Here is a 20,066-nt window from a genome sequence, read left to right as displayed (position 1 = left end):
AAATGGTATTATAAGAATTAGACACAATTGACTTTCAATATTGTTACTATTTTTTACAGGTTCCTCAATCTTTTTGGTGTTTTAATTTATGTTTATTTGTTTATCAATTTTTTTTTTAGAGTTTCTGGGTCGGGTTCTTCAACCCGCACAAACTCAGATAAAAAAATAGTGACGAGTGAGACAACCCGTCCAATAATCCTAGCCCGTTTCCACGTGGCCTACAAAATTAGCCAGTTGGAGCCAAATTCCAAATTGACACGTAATTTATGTAAAGAAAAAAGATGGATACAAATATGGGGAGAGAAAATATTTTCTCATAGTAGTTTCTTTTGGTTAAGTGACAAGCATGACCCTAATTGAATCAATCTCTCAAGAGGAGGAAGAAGAAGTTGCTTTAGGAAGAACTTGCTTTCCTCCTGGTTTTAGTTTTGGTTTTTCTTCTTCTGCTTATCAGGTTACTTCTCTACTACTCTCTCTATCTCTCTCCACCCTCCATGCAAAATTCTTATAAAATTTAGATTTTAAGACCAATATATCCATATAAAATGTGATCTGAATATATATAATATATAATAATTTATTTTACTAAATTTCTTGGATAATTGTATGACCAATCTATCAAGGGACATAAAAGATCTTTATGCTGATTGAGAAGATGGAATTAACTTGAATTAAACGATTTCAAATAGAATCTTACACAGGCAAAAAGAAAGTTTTCTCGTGTTATTTAGAATCAATTTTCTTTCAACAAAAAAAAAAAAAAATCAGCTTTATGTTTGGTTATCAAACTACCCAACAAGGAACCTTTTCTCTGTAAATCTTTTTGTCCACTACTATTCGGTGTAGTCGATATTATGGGGATCTTAGATTCTATTTCTATAAAAAGTAAAAAATTATATAGTTTATTGAACGAGGGTATAAATGAAATAAAAAAATGATTTGGAGACTCCTTGATGTACTCCCTGACACACTCTATAGCTGAGTTAGCTAACAAGACAAGAGTTATTTTGGTCTAAAAAGACCCTTTTCCTATTAGGAGAACACACTAGGAAATGTACGAGCGAGTCCCCTGTCAGCATTGAAATAAGATAGATGTTAGTAGAATACATAGACTTTCAAGTCTGATGACCTTAAAGGTTTTGGCCTATAGGGTGCTTGTGATGAAGTTATGAAGCTTATTCAATGTAGGATTGCTTTAGGTTCCTTGTATCATTTGCTTTAGGCGCCTCACTTAAACATAAAGGTTGTATTTTCCGTGTGAAGGGCACCAAAAGCAATAACTGTGGGGTGCCTATATAGTCACTTCAATGATCTACGATAGTCATTATATTGACATGGATATTAGTGGAATTGAAACTCAAAGTTCTACATAATAAACAAATCCGAAATTGAAAACACGTAGATATACTCTAAGGGTCATTCTAAAAGGAGGAATTTTATTCATCCCTCCATTTTGGTCCCTCCCCCAGCTCTCCGCCGATGTGGTAACATATCACTTGAGTGTAGAGCAATTGGAGAGAGAATTGTGAGAAAATATACTCTACTGATATGTCGTCACATCGGCAGAGGGTTGGGCGAGGGACCAAAATGGAAGGATAAATAGAATTTTTGTTCTAAAAGTCACTTTTATTCAATCACGATGTATCTATATCATATAATGATTCTTAACTTAAGTAAAAAAAAATTGATATTCGTTTTTTGCGCCTGATTTTTAGTTTGACTTTGCTTAATTCTCTTTGAGCAGTCAAGTCTGTAACCCTCTTGGGTTTAGTTACTCACTTCTTTTAACAATGGATTTCAACCCCCGCTAAGTAATCAATCCATTGATCTCCGAATTTTGGGATTAGATATACAAGAATTATGCATACAAAAATGCCATTTAGGTGTTTCGTAATTGATTAATTGGAGGTTAGATAATTTGGTCTTTAGCCTCTTAGGTTGCGTATCTTAAATTTACTATGATTTGAAAGTATTGTAAGATTCTAATGATCAATAAGAAAAAAAGAGGAAAACTATAATAAGATTCCAAGATCCTTTTAGTACCTTGATGTGACTATCACTCACAATTTTGACTCCGAGCTACTTTGTGTCACAATCCCGACTTTAAGAGATCCCAAATGTTTCCTTATCGCATTGTTATGACTCATGATGTATTGACAGTTCTCCTGAATCATCTTAATATTGGCCTATCCCCACAACTATGTTGGTGACTTGGTGACCTATAGAATCAGATATAAACATAAATTAATATAAAAAACTAACAAAATAATTAATAACCATTTATGCTAAGAGCATCTCCAATGCACCATCCAACTTGAAAAATTCAAACTGACACTTAGGATTATTTGAGTTTTTAGCAAAAAAAAAAAACATTCTCCAATACAACACTCAACTTGAATCTGAATATGATGTGGCAAGAATAAATCTTTGAGATACTCAATTTTGACCAATGTAACATTGATGAGCAACCCCCTAAATTGAGGAAAATGAATTGGATACTCCTAAGTGTACTCCCCCTCACAGGACAAGGCCACTTTGGTCTTTTCACTCTGACAAAAACTGTGAAAAGACCAAAATGACCTTGTCACTGTGAGGGGGAGTACACTTGGGAGTATCCAGTGAGTCCCCCTATCGTCACTCTAGATTGTAATGGATAGGAGAAGGTACTTTGATGTGCGTTTAAAGTATCAAATGCATAGTAGGAGCAAGACATTGTACAGTAGTTATATATCAATAGGGGGACCTTATGTTGGGGAGTTATGTACCCCAATTTATTGTTACGTGCCTGCTATTTTGAGTGTTTCTATTGAGACAATTGATATAGAATAGATTCCATTTTTGTGGTCACTATTTTTTTTAACAAGTTTGGGAATCGTGAAAACAATAAATAAAAATAAGGTGGATTAACCGTATCCATAGAGAAATAATCTTGTTGCATGTCTGTTGTAATTAAGTTCTATGAATTATCTAGAAAAAACTAAAAAAAGTTAATATTTTTATTTTTATTTATGCAATAAAAAAATTCATCTATTTGTATTGATAGACCCAAAGATGAATATCGGGCCTTCAATTCCAATTCCCATTTCTAGAAATCTCTTAAAATCGCGATTGGAGTTTCACTTAGATGCTAATGTAGCATAAGCCTTATTATATTCTGATAAATTATTCCTTAAAATTCTAAATGGTTAATCAATGGCCTTGATTGTTTCATCAACTTAAATGCAATTTTTTTAAACTTACCATAATACGTTAGCGAAGAGATAGTTTACAATCGTTTTAGTATCGACAATGAATTAGCCCCTCATTTATAATGAACTTTATCTAAAGGGCAGAACACCTAAATATCTTACTAAACTTATATGTCTAATACTATTATTGAAATAGAATGCGTAGTCGCTCTTTTTTTCTTTTCTTTTAAAGCTACAGTTACCTAAAAGCATTTTATGAATTGAGATATTTTGAAATTAATGTAGATTGAAGGAGCAACAGATGAAGGCGGTAGAGGACCAAGCATTTGGGACAGTTTTACTCATCGTCATCCTGGTAATAATTTATAAAATTACTTTAAGATACTTTTGAAATAATCAAAAGCACATAAATTGTAAGGAGACTATTTTTTTTTTTTGTTGAAGAATTGTAAGGAGACTATAAAAAAAGTGAAAGAAATATAGAATATCTTATTAATAATTGATTTGGTTGGTGAAGAGAGAATCGAAGATAGAAGCAATGGAGATGTAGCTATTGATTCGTATCACCGTTACAAAGTAAGTGTGGAAAACGTTTTTTATTTCTATTTTGGTTCTATGTATTGAATCAGGTAGATTAATTATGAACATCTGAATTACTGTTGTTGCAGGAAGATGTGGAAATAATGAAGTATACAGGAGTTGATGCCTATAGATTTTCCATCTCCTGGACAAGAATACTTCCTAGTATGTGTTTCATTTACTAGACCTGTATCACAAATTATAAAAATAAAAAAGATTATATTTATGATTCGAAGTAAAAGTTATAAAACTTATAAAAGCATCTTCAAATGGGCTACTGATTTTAAAGGTTGATTCTGTTTTAGCCCTCAATTTATGATCACCGTTTTAGTCCCTATAAGTGTCTGACTGTTCGATTTGCCTCTAGACTCCTTATTTGACCCCCAAATTTTTTCTAACCTCCAAGTTTTACCATCTTGACGTTTCTGTAATTTAAGTTCTTTTTTTCTTTTTGTCTACCTCACCTGAACAATTTTCACCTCACCTTCTTCCACATAAGAAGGTCATCGGAGAAAGTCAGTGGTTGGCGACTTTTTAATGCGACCTTCATTTTTTTTTTATCTTCTTCTTTTTTCCCAACCTCTCATCCACCTCTTTTTCTCTCTTGTCTTCCGTCTCTCTCTCCCTCCCTCCTCTTCTCTCTCCACCTTCCCCTGTCCTCCCTTTTCTATTCTCTGTTTCGACAAAGGGGAGAAGTAGAGAGAGAAAGGAGGTGGATCAGAGGTTGGAGAAGAAGAAGATAATAAATAAATAAATAAATGAAAGTCGTCGGAAAAAATCGTCGGTTAGTGACCTTTCCGACCTTATGTGGAAGGAGAGGTGGAAATTGTTGAGGTTATGTGGACAAAAAAAAAGTAAATTACAGAAATGCCATGAGGATAGATTTAAGAGGTTAGAAAACATTGGGGAGCCAAATAAGAAGTCCGGAGACCAAATCGAACTGCGGAACACTTATATAGGCCAAAATAGTGAGTTGGTTACAAATTGAGGACCAAAATGAAATTAACCTTATTTTGAATATTCTCACCATTAAGCTTATCCACTAATAATATCTATGCTTTAAGTAATTAACTACCAGTCTACCACCCAAAGGTCCTAAGTCGCTATCCCTACTTTTAATATCACATCAGTCATAAGTAGCTAGGAAGTTTGGGTAAGAGGAAACTGTTGGAATCGGAGCCAATTTTGGCTCGACCCGACTCGTCAAATTCAGAAACCGAACGCGCCATTGCATTCGTCTCGCCGAGCTCTTAAATTTAGAGCAAAGAATTACTCGAATCCGATTCCGGATGAATGAGAAATTCGAGTTTGAAGTTTGGGTGAAAAAACGGTTAAGTCAGGGTCTGAAACGTCAAACGGGACAAGTTAGATCAGGGGTCGTTTGAGCGAATACCACGCGCATCCAAATCTGTGGGCACATTTCGGTATTGATCTGACGGTGGGCGTTCCACCCGAGATTTTCACCCAGATCCGACGTCCCAGATTATAACCGACTTCAACAATCAGTTATACTTCCTGTTTGGTCCCTAATTCCGAACAGATATGTCTTTTAACCCAACAGACACTATGCATCCATTCAACTCCTATATAAACCAACCAAATCCACACCAATTTTCAATCAATTCATTCTCTTCTCTTCTTCTCTTCCCTTCTAACAATTAGAGGTTCTGGTTAGCCTAGAATATCTAATTAAAGAAGTATTTTCTAGAGGTTCTGGATAGACTAGAATATCTAGAAAAGGAAGAAAGAAGTTCTTCATAGGTCGTCTAGAACATCAATTCAATTCATTATCTTCTTCTCTTCCCTTCTAACAATTAGAGGTTCTGGTTAGCCTAGAATATCTAATTAAAGAAGTATTTTCTAGAGGTTCTGGATAGACTAGAATATCTGGAAAAGGAAGAAAGAAGTCTCGAGTGAAATCTGAATTTCCAAAGCATCTAGAAGATCATCCGCATCAGTCAAAGAGCTCATAATACTGACAAAGGTTCGCCCGCTTTCAGAATATAGAAGTACCATCTTAAAATTCTGAAAGGTTAGTCGTTGTATCCCGAAGGCATTCACCCTAACGTTTGGTACTGTTACGGGGGTGTAAAATGTCTTAAGGAAAGAGAATTTATTCTTGCCTCGACTACATTAAACACCTATCTCGGTTAGCCCGAAAGAAGGAATATTGACTTATCTTTATTCTTTAATAGTTTATCTCTCTATAAAGTTAGAGAAAGGAAACTCTGTCCGAATCAAGCCAAGATAGAGAGAAATCGACTTATCGATTAATAACCAGAGAACAACAATCTTAAGACATTTTATATAGCGATTATTTCTCTGGTTATAAGATATTAATTTGGCTTACTTTCTGTGTGTTTCAGAAAAGGAAATGGCACGAACAAGAACCACCCTACGGGTTCTTCAGCCTAACACCACATACGTGGAAAACCCAGAGATGTTCAAGGGAACTGACTTCGCTCTGAAGCAGAAGCGAGGCAAGTCGAGGAAAAGGCAAAGGCCTGTCGAATGCTACAAATGTAGAAAGCGAGGCCACCTAGCCAAAGATTGTCACTCCACATATGACAGTCAAAGGGAAAAAGCCGATAACCAAGCTTTATTAGCAAAAGACACCGAAAATCGGAATCACCGTCTAATGATTACTGAGTTCGAAAAGGCGTTTGATCTACTTCATAAAATGAACCTCTGTGCAGAGGCACATGAAGATAACCTGGTTAACAACCAGAGATGGTGGGTCGATTCTAAGACAAATCATCACGTTTGTAGTGACAAAAGCCTATTCTCTTCCTATACAGAGGTAGCCGAAGGAGAAACCTTATTCAAGGTAAACGGCTCGACCACCCAAGTCAAAGTAAGGGGAAAGATCGTGTTAAAATTCACTTCCGAAATAGAGGTGACTTTGACCGATGTACTCCATGCTCCAGACAATCAAAAGAACTTGATTTCTGGTTCTCTTTTAAGTGAGAACGGGTTCAGACTAATCTTTCTGTCAGATATCGTTATCATATTTAAGAAAATGATGTATATTGGAAAGGGCCACTTATGTGGGGGGTTATTTCAATTAAATGTTACCCATGTAATGCCGAAGGCACCTATTATTAATAAAATTAATAATTATGCGTATATTATTGAGTCCTCCAATATTTGTCACGAAAGATTAGGACATGTGAATAATAAGTCATTAAAGACATTAATGAGCTTGGAGTTAAATTCCGAAACTCGAAATTTACTCAAGACGTACATGTCAAACATGTGTATAGTCAAAAATGACTAAAACGTTGTTCAAAGTCTTTAGACTTAATTCACAATGAACCCTATAACCTAAGAACGGTTCAAACATAAGGTGGAAAAGGCAATTCATTACCTTTATCAATGACTCCACTTGGTTCTGTTACTTACTAACACGTAAGGATAAAGCAATCGAAAAGATCGAGCTTTATAAAATCAAAGTAGAAACTCAACTTTGTAAAAAGATTGAGGCTTTGAGAAACGACTGAGATGGAGAGTATAAATCTCCCTTCGCCGAGATATACGCCAAGAATGGCATAGTTCATCAAACGGCGACTCTTTTGGTATAATGGAAGCACAGAACATTAGAAGGGATAAAACTCGATCAGTGGAGATTAAAAATCGATGATCAATCTAATCTCGATGAATTTTGTGAAGTATTTCACTAAAATTCTACTACTAGCCAAGAACAGAAATAAGGTTCAACCCATGGTGACCACAAATGTTGACTTAGTTGATGACTCTTAAAATATCTTCTCGATAACAGAGACATCGAAAAACTAAGCGACACCTTGACCACCAAGTATCGACATAAATACTGGGTGTGAAACCGTATATCGAGAATACATAGAGCGATCAATGATGAATACATGATCCTAAAGATTCAATTCGATGACAAATCGAAGATGACAACAACATAAGTTAGCGGAAAAGTATGTCAAGACAAATGTCAAAACCTAAACGGTTAGACAAGGTCGATGACAGAATGTTCTCGTTATACAAATAGCTACGAGACGATAAACTGTTCGAAAGAAATCATCGGTCTGAGATAATGAAAAATTCCGTGAAACACTCTCGAATACAAACTTGACGAAGAATGCAAAATTCTGAAATTAAACTTGTCTTCGAGAAAGTAAGTTATTTCGTATAACATATTCAGGCGGTAAATAATTCTCTAGAAGGTCCTTAGGCCTGTCTAAGAATTACAAGGAATCCTCAGATATGTTAAATGGAAGGACCTTGGCTGAAAGATCTCAAGATCAGGAGTTATTATAAATAAATCCTTAAAGTCTTTGTAAGGAGGTCCCTAGTTTTGTATCATTACAGAATAGTCCTTATAAATCCTCATGGCAACCTAATCTTCTTGGATAGACAAGAGAATTAAGGTTGATAAGACGTAAAGTTGAATATTACATCATTCGGTCTAGACGTGACTCGAATAGTAAATTCAAGGGTCTTGGTAAGATTTTCAATTCAAGAGTATGAACGAAATCTAGAGACGATAAAGGACAAAATAATGAATGATAACTTTGATGATCATAGTCTATCAAACGAGTATATATGATTAAGACATATAACTTAAGAAAGAGTTAAACGAGAAACTCGCCTTGTATTATATCTCAAGGTTTTAATGATCATAAATCATCATGTTATAGAACAAAACTAAAGACACTACACTAAAGAAATTGTGTACGAAAATAGTTTTGTTAAAGAGGAGAATCCAATGGTTACCCTAGAACTGTGGGGGCAGATATTGTTACATATCTGAACAGTACCCTATATGGAATACTATAAAATTCCAACCAAATTGACGAATAAGAGAAAATACTCTTGAAATGTGGGGGGAACCAAAAGGAACCAAAATGCCAATTATAAATGGCATAAAAGTCTCTATATTCTCCTGACGATACAACATCATATGGACGTGAAAAGAGGGAAATTATAGAGTACCTCGGAAACCAGATTTAACCAATAAGAATGTTGGTCAATAAGGTTTAATTGAGTTAAGAACTATAGTTATATTCACTAAGTTGTGACAAGAGTCGGAAATCAAGTGTGTGAATATAAGTGATGACGTGAATGTCCAAATTCACTCAACAAATCTGGGAAAAACACAAATGGAAAGAACTTCTCTTCCTAATCCTAAACTAAGTAACGAGATTCAACCGTGGATCATCTGTTCAAAAGAACAGACAATACTAGTTAGGAATAAGAAAGTGTTTAAGAAGATATGATTCGATGTTTTTCCAGATTGAATCATTACTCATGATTGATAATCTAAAGTGCAAGGTTAGACAGAGAATGGTAGAATAATCACTCAAAAACCACGATAAGCATAAATACTTGAATTTGAACAAATTCAAGAAAGAGTTATCATAGTAACAAATAGTTCTTAGGTATCTGAGCAGACTCGTATTAATTGGTTGTACATATCATAAAAGAAAACGAAGATATGTGGACAACACTCGAATCTCAGATACAAAACAGTGGATATGACAAACCACTAAGGGCTACGATATCACAAAATCCTCAGAGGCAGACGTGCATAGCTGGATCAATAATGTAATCCTAAAGGCCTTAATGGATACATTGTTTTGGAGAAAGCAAAGGAAGTAGGTGAACTTCCTGGAGGATATTTGTTTGTGATTGAAGCCAGTGCACGCAATAAACCTAAGTAGTTGTTGCGTAGGCACTAATACGGTAAGTCTAGAGAATTCAAAATAAATAGACTAGCACCGTAAAGCAATTGCTCTCAAGGAATGCATAAATTAATTATGCTCAATCCTACGTTACCTGGCGGATCCGTAAAGAACAAGGGTGAACAAGAGAGTTGAAATTGCATCATCAAGGGGAATGTGGCAAAAACGCCTAAAGTAAATGAGTAAAGGCATGGTGAAACCCTACCTAGATGACTGGAGATCCCACGATCTAGGTTCAAAGGGCAACTGAAGCTATATCCTGACTCGACAGTAACACTGTAAGAGATTTCTATCTCTTACCCATTCCTAGGATGATAACAGTGTTGCCTGCATTGAGAGGCTAAGCATTAAGCTTTTAATGAATCCGAAAACTTAGAACTTGATTCTAACGTGAGGTATAGCAGGATACCTTATTACGGATAACCTATATGTGTGTGATGATGCCGGTTCCGTGGGAAGGTCGTCTAGGCCGACTTCTCTAAAGCACACATGAATTCGGGAATGTTCAGGGCCGAAATGAACACAACCGAGAACCTAAGTCGGTAAGGGATTAGCTGTGTGATAGCTATTCAGGTTTACAATTTCCAGGACTCAGTTCAAGACGATAAGTTCACTGCCGTCCTTGTAGACCTTGTAGTTATTCACTAGGAAAGGTTCAAAGTCGAAAGACTACCTTCTTCTGATGCAGCGAAGTTCCGCATATGAGCTCTTTTAGTGTCAGTATGTCAGTATAGTATGTTTGTATATAGTAAACCTCGAATTTTCATTCATGTGGGGGATTGTTGGAATCGGAGCCAATTTTGGCTCGACCCGACTCGTCAAATTCAGAAACCGAACGCGCCATTGCATTCGTCTCGCCGAGCTCTTAAATTTAGAGCAAAGAATTACTCGAATCCGATTCCGGATGAATGAGAAATTCGAGTTTGAAGTTTGGGTGAAAAAACGGTTAAGTCAGGGTCTGAAACGTCAAACGGGACAAGTTAGATCAGGGGTCGTTTGAGCGAATACCACGCGCATCCAAATCTGTGGGCACATTTCGGTATTGATCTGACGGTGGGCGTTCCACCCGAGATTTTCACCCAGATCCGACGTCCCAGATTATAACCGACTTCAACAATCAGTTATACTTCCTGTTTGGTCCCTAATTCCGAACAGATATGTCTTTTAACCCAACAGACACTATGCATCCATTCAACTCCTATATAAACCAACCAAATCCACTCCAATTTTCAATCAATTCATTCTCTTCTCTTCTTCTCTTCCCTTCTAACAATTAGAGGTTCTGGTTAGCCTAGAATATCTAATTAAAGAAGTATTTTCTAGAGGTTCTGGATAGACTAGAATATCTAGAAAAGGAAGAAAGAAGTTCTTCATAGGTCGTCTAGAACATCAATTCAATTCATTATCTTCTTCTCTTCCCTTCTAACAATTAGAGGTTCTGGTTAGCCTAGAATATCTAATTAAAGAAGTATTTTCTAGAGGTTCTGGATAGACTAGAATATCTGGAAAAGGAAGAAAGAAGTCTCGAGTGAAATCTGAATTTCCAAAGCATCTAGAAGATCATCCGCATCAGTCAAAGAGCTCATAATACTGACAAAGGTTCGCCCGCTTTCAGAATATAGAAGTACCATCTTAAAATTCTGAAAGGTTAGTCGTTGTATCCCGAAGGCATTCACCCTAACGTTTGGTACTGTTACGGGGGTGTAAAATGTCTTAAGGAAAGAGAATTTATTCTTGCCTCGACTACATTAAACACCTATCTCGGTTAGCCCGAAAGAAGGAATATTGACTTATCTTTATTCTTTAATAGTTTATCTCTCTATAAAGTTAGAGAAAGGAAACTCTGTCCGAATCAAGCCAAGATAGAGAGAAATCGACTTATCGATTAATAACCAGAGAACAACAGAAACAAATGGCAAAGTCATAATGGGAGAGATCCATACGTGTAGGCATAGTTCTCTCTTTTGTTGTAATCTAACATTCACATCTAATAAAAATATCTTCCTACAATGATCTAATATTCATATTGACTTCTTGAATATCTATTTATTTTGATAACAGGAGGATCACTTAAAGGAGGAATAAATCAAGAGGGAATCAATTACTACAACAATCTTATAAATGAGTTGATTGAAAGTGGTAATTTCAATTATCATCTAAACTTATCAATTTGTTCCTTGTATAGGTATTAATTGGTTCATTAAGTATTTTTTTTGTTATACTCGAGCAGGAATAGATCCTTTCGTGACATTATTCCATTGGGATTCGCCACAATATCTAGAAGATGAATATGGAGGCTTCCTCAGTCCACATATTGTGTATGACAATCTAACATATACTCTTTAAGCTTTTTATTCTTAAACGATTCATTATCGACAAGATGATATTTATACAGTCTAGCATCCTTTAGTGCAATGGTTGGACACTCCCTCTTAAGCCTATGAAGTCGTGGAATCAAATCTCGGTAGAAATAGTTTATTATCGAGATTTATCACATGTAACATTTAGGAATAGATGAATTTTCAGACCCTCTACAATGGCTTAAGGGTCTTTATATGACCATTAAAGTCTAAGATGTCTTAATTGACGGTTATAGTACTCATTCGAATTAATGATGTATTGCATATTATATTTATGATGTATTATCATTCAAATGAAATGACTTTTGGAGTTTAAGATGACATTTATACCCAATATCACATTCACAAGCAAATTTAAGAAAGAAATAAGCATACATAGCTTGGGACATGTAACCAAGTATTCACAACCTTAAACTTAAATGCTAATTTTTTAAAACAACGTGACTACATGACACATGAGCACAACCGACAGTTATACATGCTTTGATACATCGTAATGATAGAAAATGCTCATAATTATCGTAGAACCGTCTTATACACACTCATATACACATCATAATTATACATACTACCCTACATGTTATTATTCATACTCTTAATAACACATGCCATTACTTAAATGTTGATTAAGAACTCTAAAGGCATCGAAGCAAATTGTGTTATGGCGAAGACCAAACAAACTACGTAAAGCAATTATGAAAGTAAATAATTACACAAACACTAGAGATTTACGCGGGTCCGTTGACACACCTACTCCACGACGAACAATGGTGTGGTGATTTTTTTTCACTATGAACAAAGAACAAGATTACAGAGATTTTGTTGAAAGTGTCTTGAATATGGATCGATATCTACCCGGTTTGCGACCCGCGAAACTGCTTTTAGGAGTCCCACCACAAAATTTTTGCCCCGACCCGTTTAGCTTATGTTTGCCTTAGTCTTATTGGGGCAGATATCAATCTAAGGGATGTCGATATGTTTCCGAAATTCAAAAGAGAGACAATGAGCGGTGAGATTAGGGTTTACAATGAGCTATATAAATTGAAACGTGGAGATATCTTTGTGACTTGTTCTTCCTTCATAGTGAAAATTAGTGCACCATTGTTCGCCGCGAGGTAGATCTAGTAAACCGAACCACGTAAAACTCTTATATTATGTGTGATTGTTTTTTTCTTTATTGTTGTTCTTTGTCATATATAACAAATTTCTCAAAGATTTTAGTATTTGTAGCTCACAAAACCCTAACACTCAACTGCCTCTAATGCTCTCTCCAAAACTAATAGGATACAATATTTATATTCATCAATTAAAAGGTTAGGAGAAGAAAAATGATAGGGAACAAGAAAAACTAGACAGATTCTGGACATTCATCCTATGTGGCTTTCCATGATTCGTTATTTAGTAGATTTGAATCATCAAAACCACGAATCACAGCAAACCACATAGGATGTACGCCTAGAGTCTGTCTAATTTTTCTTGTTCCCAATTATTACTCTTATTTTTACCTCCTTGAACTTGCAGACTACATACGTTACGAGAATAACAAACCCCAACTTCTGGGATTTTTATGGGGCGCAGTCGCAGACCCCATAAATTGCAAGTTCCATTTCTTTACCACTTATTTAGTATATAAAGTGAAAAAAATTTATGACCTCATATTGTATTTTTTTCTACACGAAGAAAAGAACTCGACTATATACATCTAAGTGGTAGTTGCAGAAAAAAAATAAGGCAATAGAAAAATAGAGAACAAGAGAATCGAGAATAAATATTTTGAAATATGATCTCCCTTTCCTAAACGGAAATCCTAGTATGTTTTTTCACGCCAAAACAATTACTATTATTTTTTTAGTAAAAAAAAAGCGATCACTATTAAATGTGTGGTAGCACAATATCAAACAGAAGTTGGGTGTTGATCTTATCAAGGATTCGTTCTAGTTTCGCATATGAATATGAAATTTCGATGTTGTGTTTTCTGTAGGGATGATTTCAGAGATTATGTGGAGATATGTTTTAAGGAGTTTGGAGACAGAGTTAAACATTGGATTACTTTGAATGAGCCATGGAATTTCAGTATTAAAGGGTATGGCTCAGGTTTGTCTGCTCCAGGAAGGAGTTCAACTTTAGAAACTTGTGAAGGTGATTCTACAACTGAACCATACATTGTTAGCCATAACCTTATTCTTTCTCATGCGGCTGCGGTTTCTCTTTACAAGCAAAAATTTCAGGTAATATAAAGTTTAATGTATTGTACATCAATTGTGATGCCTAAGGTCGTTGGAAAATGCTAAAATCACAAAAGATTTTGACAAAAGAAGTTGTCCAGCTGATGTGGCAGTTGTGGTTTAAAATTTTGACTAAATCTGAACAGTTGAGAGATGAATATCACAACCGCCACATGAGCTGGACTATTTCTTTTGTCGAAATCCTTTGTGATTCTAACACTTCCGGAAGTCTTTAGTGTAGTTGAGTAGTTGTGCACAAACCCTTTCTCTCTCTCATACTGAACTTTTAGACCTCTCTCATTAATGTGTGCCTAGATAAATGACAAAATCTAACTATGATACTTTTCAGGCAACACAAAAAGGGGAAATTGGAATAACATTAGTATGTCACTGGACAAAACCATATACAAATTCTTATCACTGTGAGCAAGCTTGTCATAGAGCTTTTGATTTTCAATTTGGATGGTAAGTTCTTCACTGATTTATTTTATGAACTAATTTGACATATTATCTTCTAAAGTCCACCCTAGTTGACTGATAATTGCAACCAGTGGCAAACCGACAAGGCGAAAACTTCTCTTTGTGACGGCACATTAGCAAACACTGATCTTCTAATACGTTGTAAATATAGAATTATAACCAACATTTTGTGGAACCAATTTATGTAAAGAGCGACCGAAGGGATACGACCTTAGACTTTTGGGGCACGTTCCTCCACAGACCCTGTATGATGGTTCGAATATTACTATGCTACGAAATTTTTTGCATTTATGGGAATATGAAAATTTTAAATACCCTAATTAAACAGGTACATGGATCCACTATTTCGTGGAGATTATCCATTTATTATGAAGGCATTGGTAAGAGAGAGGTTACCCTCATTCACAAAAGAAGAGAAGGAAATGGTGAAAGGTTCATTTGATTTTATTGGTGTCAATTACTACACTTCAAAATATGGTTATAGTCATCCATTTTCAGCTACTAGCTTACCTATCTCCGCCACTCTTGACTCCTATGTCGATACGACAGGTACGTGTTTCCATTGCAATTCTATCTTTTTCTTAGTTTTATAATTTGATTAAGATATAAAACTTCATAATCCCCGAAAAAAAAAGTACCACCTTTACCACGAAATTCCCTAACGTCAAGTACAATATTAATACTTGTCCCTCTGTTTTTCTCTTTTTTGTTATTCGTGGTTGGACATCAGCGGAGAGGAACGGAGTCCCGATTGGCCCAATGGTAAGTCAAACGTCTTTAATCATCATTATGTTATAGTCGTGCTAGTAAAGGGGGATTTTTTTTTATCGAGACATATGTTATATAATATTAGAATAGATAGAACGTATCTCTCATTACATAGTTGTTATGTTATATTCAAAAATCAAAATATAATTTGGAAATTGTATGCTTTTGGAAACGCAGTGTGGTGCAAAGTGGTTGTACGAGTATCCAGAAGGACTAGAGGAGTTGTTATTGTACATCAAACGTCGATACAACAATCCTAAGGTCTATATCACTGAGAATGGTTCGTAGTTAAACAGTCATGTCATTAAATTTTGCTTTTCTTTTTTTTTTTTTGTTGAAAATGTCATTAAATTTTGCTGTCAATCGAAATAAAATTTGTTATATTTTATAAAACATTTCATTAGTATTGCGGTTTAATAATTTTTGCTTGGCAGGAACTTGTGAGGTAAACGATGAAGATGTATCTTTAGAGAATGCTCTCAATGATCAACCGAGGATTAGATCCTGCTCATCTCATCTCTCAAAAGTTCTAAGTGCCATCAAGTAAGTCATATTATGCAATCTTGTTACTCTTATTACATTAAGAAGATCAGTATATTCCCGGTTGGAGTTTACTAGGCCTACTTTTCCTCAAAACCGAATTACTAGTAAGAATTGTCCAAGATTTATCAAGCTTCACAAAATTAATTTGATGATTTCTTGTTTGTACTTGTAATATATAGGGCCGGAGTGGATGTAAGAGGATATTTTGCATGGTCATTAATGGACAATTTCGAGTGGAGCAGTGGATACACTGTTAGATTTGGATTCTGCTACATCGACTATAAAAACTCCCTCAAACGATACCCAAAAGCTTCCATGAAATGGTTCACCAATTTTCTTTCGTCTTAAGCCATCCATTTGTCTAGAAAAATTATGTGTATATATAGTCTTTGTATATCCATTATATAGTAATTATTTATAGGGCTGGCCGGCTGGGGAATTTGATATATTCAATGATCATTGTATATTCTTGATGCACAGTTTGGGTTGAATAATATGTATGTTGCACTTATTTCTCGGGAACAAAAAAATAGCCAGAGTTAGATTATTACTGGTGTGTTGCAGTTGGTTAGAAACTAAGCAGTTAAACTCGATTGGATTGGCCGAGTTACTCAAAATTGGCTCGGGCTCGTGGAGAACCCAAGCTGATCCATGGTCGATTCCCCGAGTTAGGGTTTCTACCCATAAAGGCTGGCAAAACCTATAAATATGGTGCTATGGTGCTCTAGTTCATCGCATAATACTATAGAAACTTTTTGTATGCTAATTGCTCTTTCTTGTCTTTTGGCTTTTAAGTTCCTATGATGTGTTATATTAGGACCTTACCTATAAATTGGAGAACTTCGTAAAAACAAGGTCAAAGAGTCTTACTAGTCTTAAGAGCATCTCCAGTGCAACATTCAATCTTGGAAATTCTGATTGCCACGTATGATTTTTAGAATTATTTTCCATAAAATTTACTTCAAAGTAGAACGCAATTTAGATCTCTAACATGATGTGGTAGTAGTTAAACAAAGCTATCTCAAGAGGACACTCTAGTATTAGAAACTTCCCTTTAACATATCGCAAAACCAAGCTAAAATCAATGGTTTCTCGTTTTTAACTATAATATAAGCTTAGAGCAGATGTTAAGAGATATTTCAAACGATCATAATGGACAACATGGCAACGAAATGGTAACCAATATCGTATTATTTATAAACACAAAATAGACTATAAGTAGTCGATTTGGGACACAAAACATATCACTTGACTTGTATTGATTACTTGGTTAGGTAATAAATAATGAGGAATATCACCACGAAAGAGACGATGAGTGTAAACATTCTCCGACTTGACTTGGTCTCGAATACCTAAAGTTGGGAAAAAAATAAAAAATAAGAAAATGTATCATAAAAGCAAACGAAAGGAAGAACAAATGGGAGAGAAGGGACCTAATTTTCGTACCGTTTTGAACCGTACCATAGTTCCTGACAGGATTCCTCTGGATGCATCCATCTCGTTTCCCTAATCAAATATAATTCATAGGGTAGAGAAATCAAGGAAATACTTTCAGAGTAAAAAAGAAAAGAAAATAAGAGAAGTGGTTGTGGCATGAGTACCATTCGGTTGAGGACACGATTATGAGTCTCTACCTCCTCATGTATGTCGCCTGTTAACTGTTCGTTTAAATATAAGTATTCACGAATCAAGATATGTTTTTAAAAAGGATAAAAGTCATCGAAACGAACACAACAGAAAGCCATGGAGATGAGCACTATGAATTTGAAGTTCACTCGGTATATACCCAATCTATGGTCTAAAACACCGATGTAACACACACACACACACACACACACACACACACTAAAACTTACTCTCTTAAGGATAAGGACTCTATCTTGCAATCCATCCATTGCTCTGTCATTATCTTGCTCATCAATTTCATGAGAAGAGTATGATGTACCCCGGAGTCTTCCCTCCTCCAATCCATCGAAAAGAGCTGCTCTATTGTTTCTGAGCTCCCTGTAAAACGAAACAATTCAGTAAACTTCCTTTAGAATACTTTGTTGTCGAAAAGTTCAAGGAAATCGACAAAAGTAAATTGAGGCACCCTAACCATTAAAAAAGCACGAGTAAATTTGTACCATGATACGGGCTCAAGTTATAGAGAAGAACGAAGCATATCAAACTAGGAAACGTTAATTTGAAAAACCAAAAGTAGCACATATTTGCCAATCTAAAGTAGTAGACAAATGTGGCATTCGCGGTATAATTCTATGTAACATCTAGTCTATATGACTCTCCAATTTTTTAACCTACCTTAACACAATTGTTCTCTTTTAGGACTATAATGTCTTTGATACATAGGTTAAAGGGTTTTGATCAGATCTTCCAAGTTCTTAATGAGTTTGATACCTAGGTTAAAGGGTTTTGGTTTTCTTTCACAAAATTCCTTCAAGAAAACTAGAAAACCTAAAATTAGTTCCTGTCAAATCATAGGCCTAAAACATGTGATCAAATCATAAAAGAAAGTTATTTAACCTAAATTACTAATTCTACTAAGAAATTGATTCAAATAGTAAAAAATGTTATCAAAGAAACTTCAGATCCATCAAAATTAGTAGAAAGAAACTAATCCTAATGAATTTGTTACATACCGTTTGATCATATTTCTTCAGGTTATATCTTTTCAATCACCACTTCCGAGTTCCAACGAACAAAATTTTTTCTGCTGCTGTACTTGCACGAAAAATGGTGTTTAGGAAGTTCTAGAAGCGCTCCTCTTTCTTTCAGAAGGCGCCTCCTTTGTGCAAATTTCCAACTGGTGCACTTTGAAGAAGGGGAGGGATGTTTTTGATGCGGTCATCGAGTCATGACGGCACTAATTTCTGTAGGCTTTAGGCAATTTCATTCGTCGGCTATAGGCCATTTAATTTTGTTGGGCTTTAGGCCTGTAGTAATTCGGCAGTTATCGTGCTCATCACATTGTATCGATGTATCAATGCCTTTGTAATGACTATGTTGTCAATATTCAAAAAAGAAAAACAACAGAAGAGATCAATTTCGGCTAGAGTGGATGGTGAAGATTTACAATCATCAGATTTCGACATAATAAAAAATGGGTTGATTTGGTTTCAGAGTACAAACCGTGTAGAGATCTGGCAGGCTATGTTGAGAAGGGACATCGCACCAGCGGATCATATGTTTTCAACGACTTGATTTTGGGCTCAGTTCTCCAGAGTTCTTCTAGGCCACTTACACAGTACTACAGTGAATAGGCTAGCTGGAACCATCAGGAATGATCTCCCCATAAATGCAGATGAAGCATTGAAATGGAGTGCTTTTGGTACAATTGAAGTGGAATACGATTTGGATAAACCTTTACCACAAAGAGTAAATCTACGTTTGTCTAACACAAAATTGATATCGATCGAACTTCAAATCGAAAAATTACCACGATTCTGTCAATCTTGTAACGTTATTGGGCATACTCTAAAATTTAGCCCAATTTTACTTGCATTTGGGGATCTTCTCAAACACAATCTTACATAAACTCAAAAATCTTTAGTACTTCAAGCAATGGAACCTAAATATAAAGACACATTTATAGTCCCATTAAACACTCGTGGACAATTTAGGGAATCAGGCTCCTTCGAAGTGGATCGGCAATTTACCTTAACTGGAGGAATTAATTTCAATACTCTCCACCCTAATGCAGAATTTGTACCCCCTAATACTTTTTTGACTAATAAATTTGGTGATTTATTGTCACATTTGCACAGATCAAACAAATTAAAGTATACACAGATTCAGGAATAGTGGCCAAAGTTTCTTCATAATCACTCACTCTTGACTGGGGACATTTGAGTAAAGGAAGCGGCTCTACAAAACTGTTAGGCAAGGAGAGGCCGACAAGACTTACGAGCGTCTTTCAGACTGGACAAGAAAACATTATAAGCGATCAACCCATCAGATCCTCTCACTCAACAACTGCCGCCGAAGTCATGAACTTCTTCGCCTAAAATTGTCGGGGATTAGGGGCTACAAACTTATCGAAAACTAGCGTAATTCCTTGTTTTCAATGTTTTCTTTTAATAATTTTGCTTTTGTTAGGTCCTTCCAAGTCCCGCCTCGGAGACGAAGTGGAGGACTACTTTTAACATGGACAAATTGTTGGAAAAATTGGCGTTTAAGTTGAAATGGAAGGTGGAAATTAATCGATGAATAAAA

At 35.5% G+C, this 20,066-nt stretch overlaps 2 protein-coding genes across 2 annotated transcripts; one reads left to right on the top strand and one right to left on the bottom strand.

Annotated features, from left to right (window-relative positions):
• The first annotated feature begins 254 nt into the window (after positions 1-254).
• LOC147539061 (beta-glucosidase 12-like) lies at positions 255-16,365 on the top strand. Its single transcript, XM_086644509.1, has 13 exons — positions 255-454; positions 3,474-3,543; positions 3,706-3,764; positions 3,857-3,932; positions 11,540-11,617; positions 11,709-11,796; positions 13,820-14,066; positions 14,413-14,528; positions 14,872-15,092; positions 15,274-15,305; positions 15,489-15,591; positions 15,746-15,854; positions 16,034-16,365. Exons 1-13 carry the CDS (start codon positions 347-349, stop codon positions 16,200-16,202), a joined length of 1,476 nt encoding a protein of 491 aa, XP_086500635.1. The 5' UTR covers positions 255-346; the 3' UTR covers positions 16,203-16,365.
• A 567-nt stretch (positions 16,366-16,932) lies between these two features.
• On the bottom strand, positions 16,933-18,664 carry LOC147539060 (bet1-like SNARE 1-1). Its single transcript, XM_086644513.1, has 5 exons — positions 18,494-18,664; positions 17,711-17,858; positions 17,456-17,512; positions 17,301-17,360; positions 16,933-17,206 (listed from the first exon to the last, which is right to left on the bottom strand). Exons 1-5 carry the CDS (start codon positions 18,502-18,504, stop codon positions 17,117-17,119), a joined length of 366 nt encoding a protein of 121 aa, XP_086500639.1. The 5' UTR covers positions 18,505-18,664; the 3' UTR covers positions 16,933-17,116.
• Positions 18,665-20,066: the final 1,402 nt, after the last annotated feature.

The sequence above is a fragment of the Eschscholzia californica genome, unplaced genomic scaffold, assembly GCF_041429995.1.
Source record: "Eschscholzia californica isolate CP2 unplaced genomic scaffold, dmEscCali1.0.p SCAF_5, whole genome shotgun sequence".
In the NCBI taxonomy this organism is placed as follows: Eukaryota; Viridiplantae; Streptophyta; class Magnoliopsida; order Ranunculales; family Papaveraceae; genus Eschscholzia; species Eschscholzia californica.
This window is presented reverse-complemented; position numbering and strand designations above follow the sequence as displayed.

Excerpts from the sequence above, each read along its gene's own strand:
- LOC147539061 (XM_086644509.1), top strand. The coding sequence starts at position 347 with ATGACCCTAATTGAATCAATCTCTCAAGAGGAGGAAGAAGAAGTTGCT. Across the intron at positions 3,933-11,539 it reads CTGGACAAGAATACTTCCTA|GAGGATCACTTAAAGGAGGA; the intron begins GTATGTGTTTCA and ends TTTTGATAACAG. Across the intron at positions 15,855-16,033 it reads AAAGTTCTAAGTGCCATCAA|GGCCGGAGTGGATGTAAGAG; the intron begins GTAAGTCATATT and ends TGTAATATATAG.
- LOC147539060 (XM_086644513.1), bottom strand. Across the intron at positions 17,513-17,710 it reads GAGTCCTTATCCTTAAGAGA|TTAACAGGCGACATACATGA; the intron begins GTAAGTTTTAGT and ends TTAAACGAACAG. Across the intron at positions 17,361-17,455 it reads ATCGTGTCCTCAACCGAATG|GGAAACGAGATGGATGCATC; the intron begins GTACTCATGCCA and ends ATATTTGATTAG.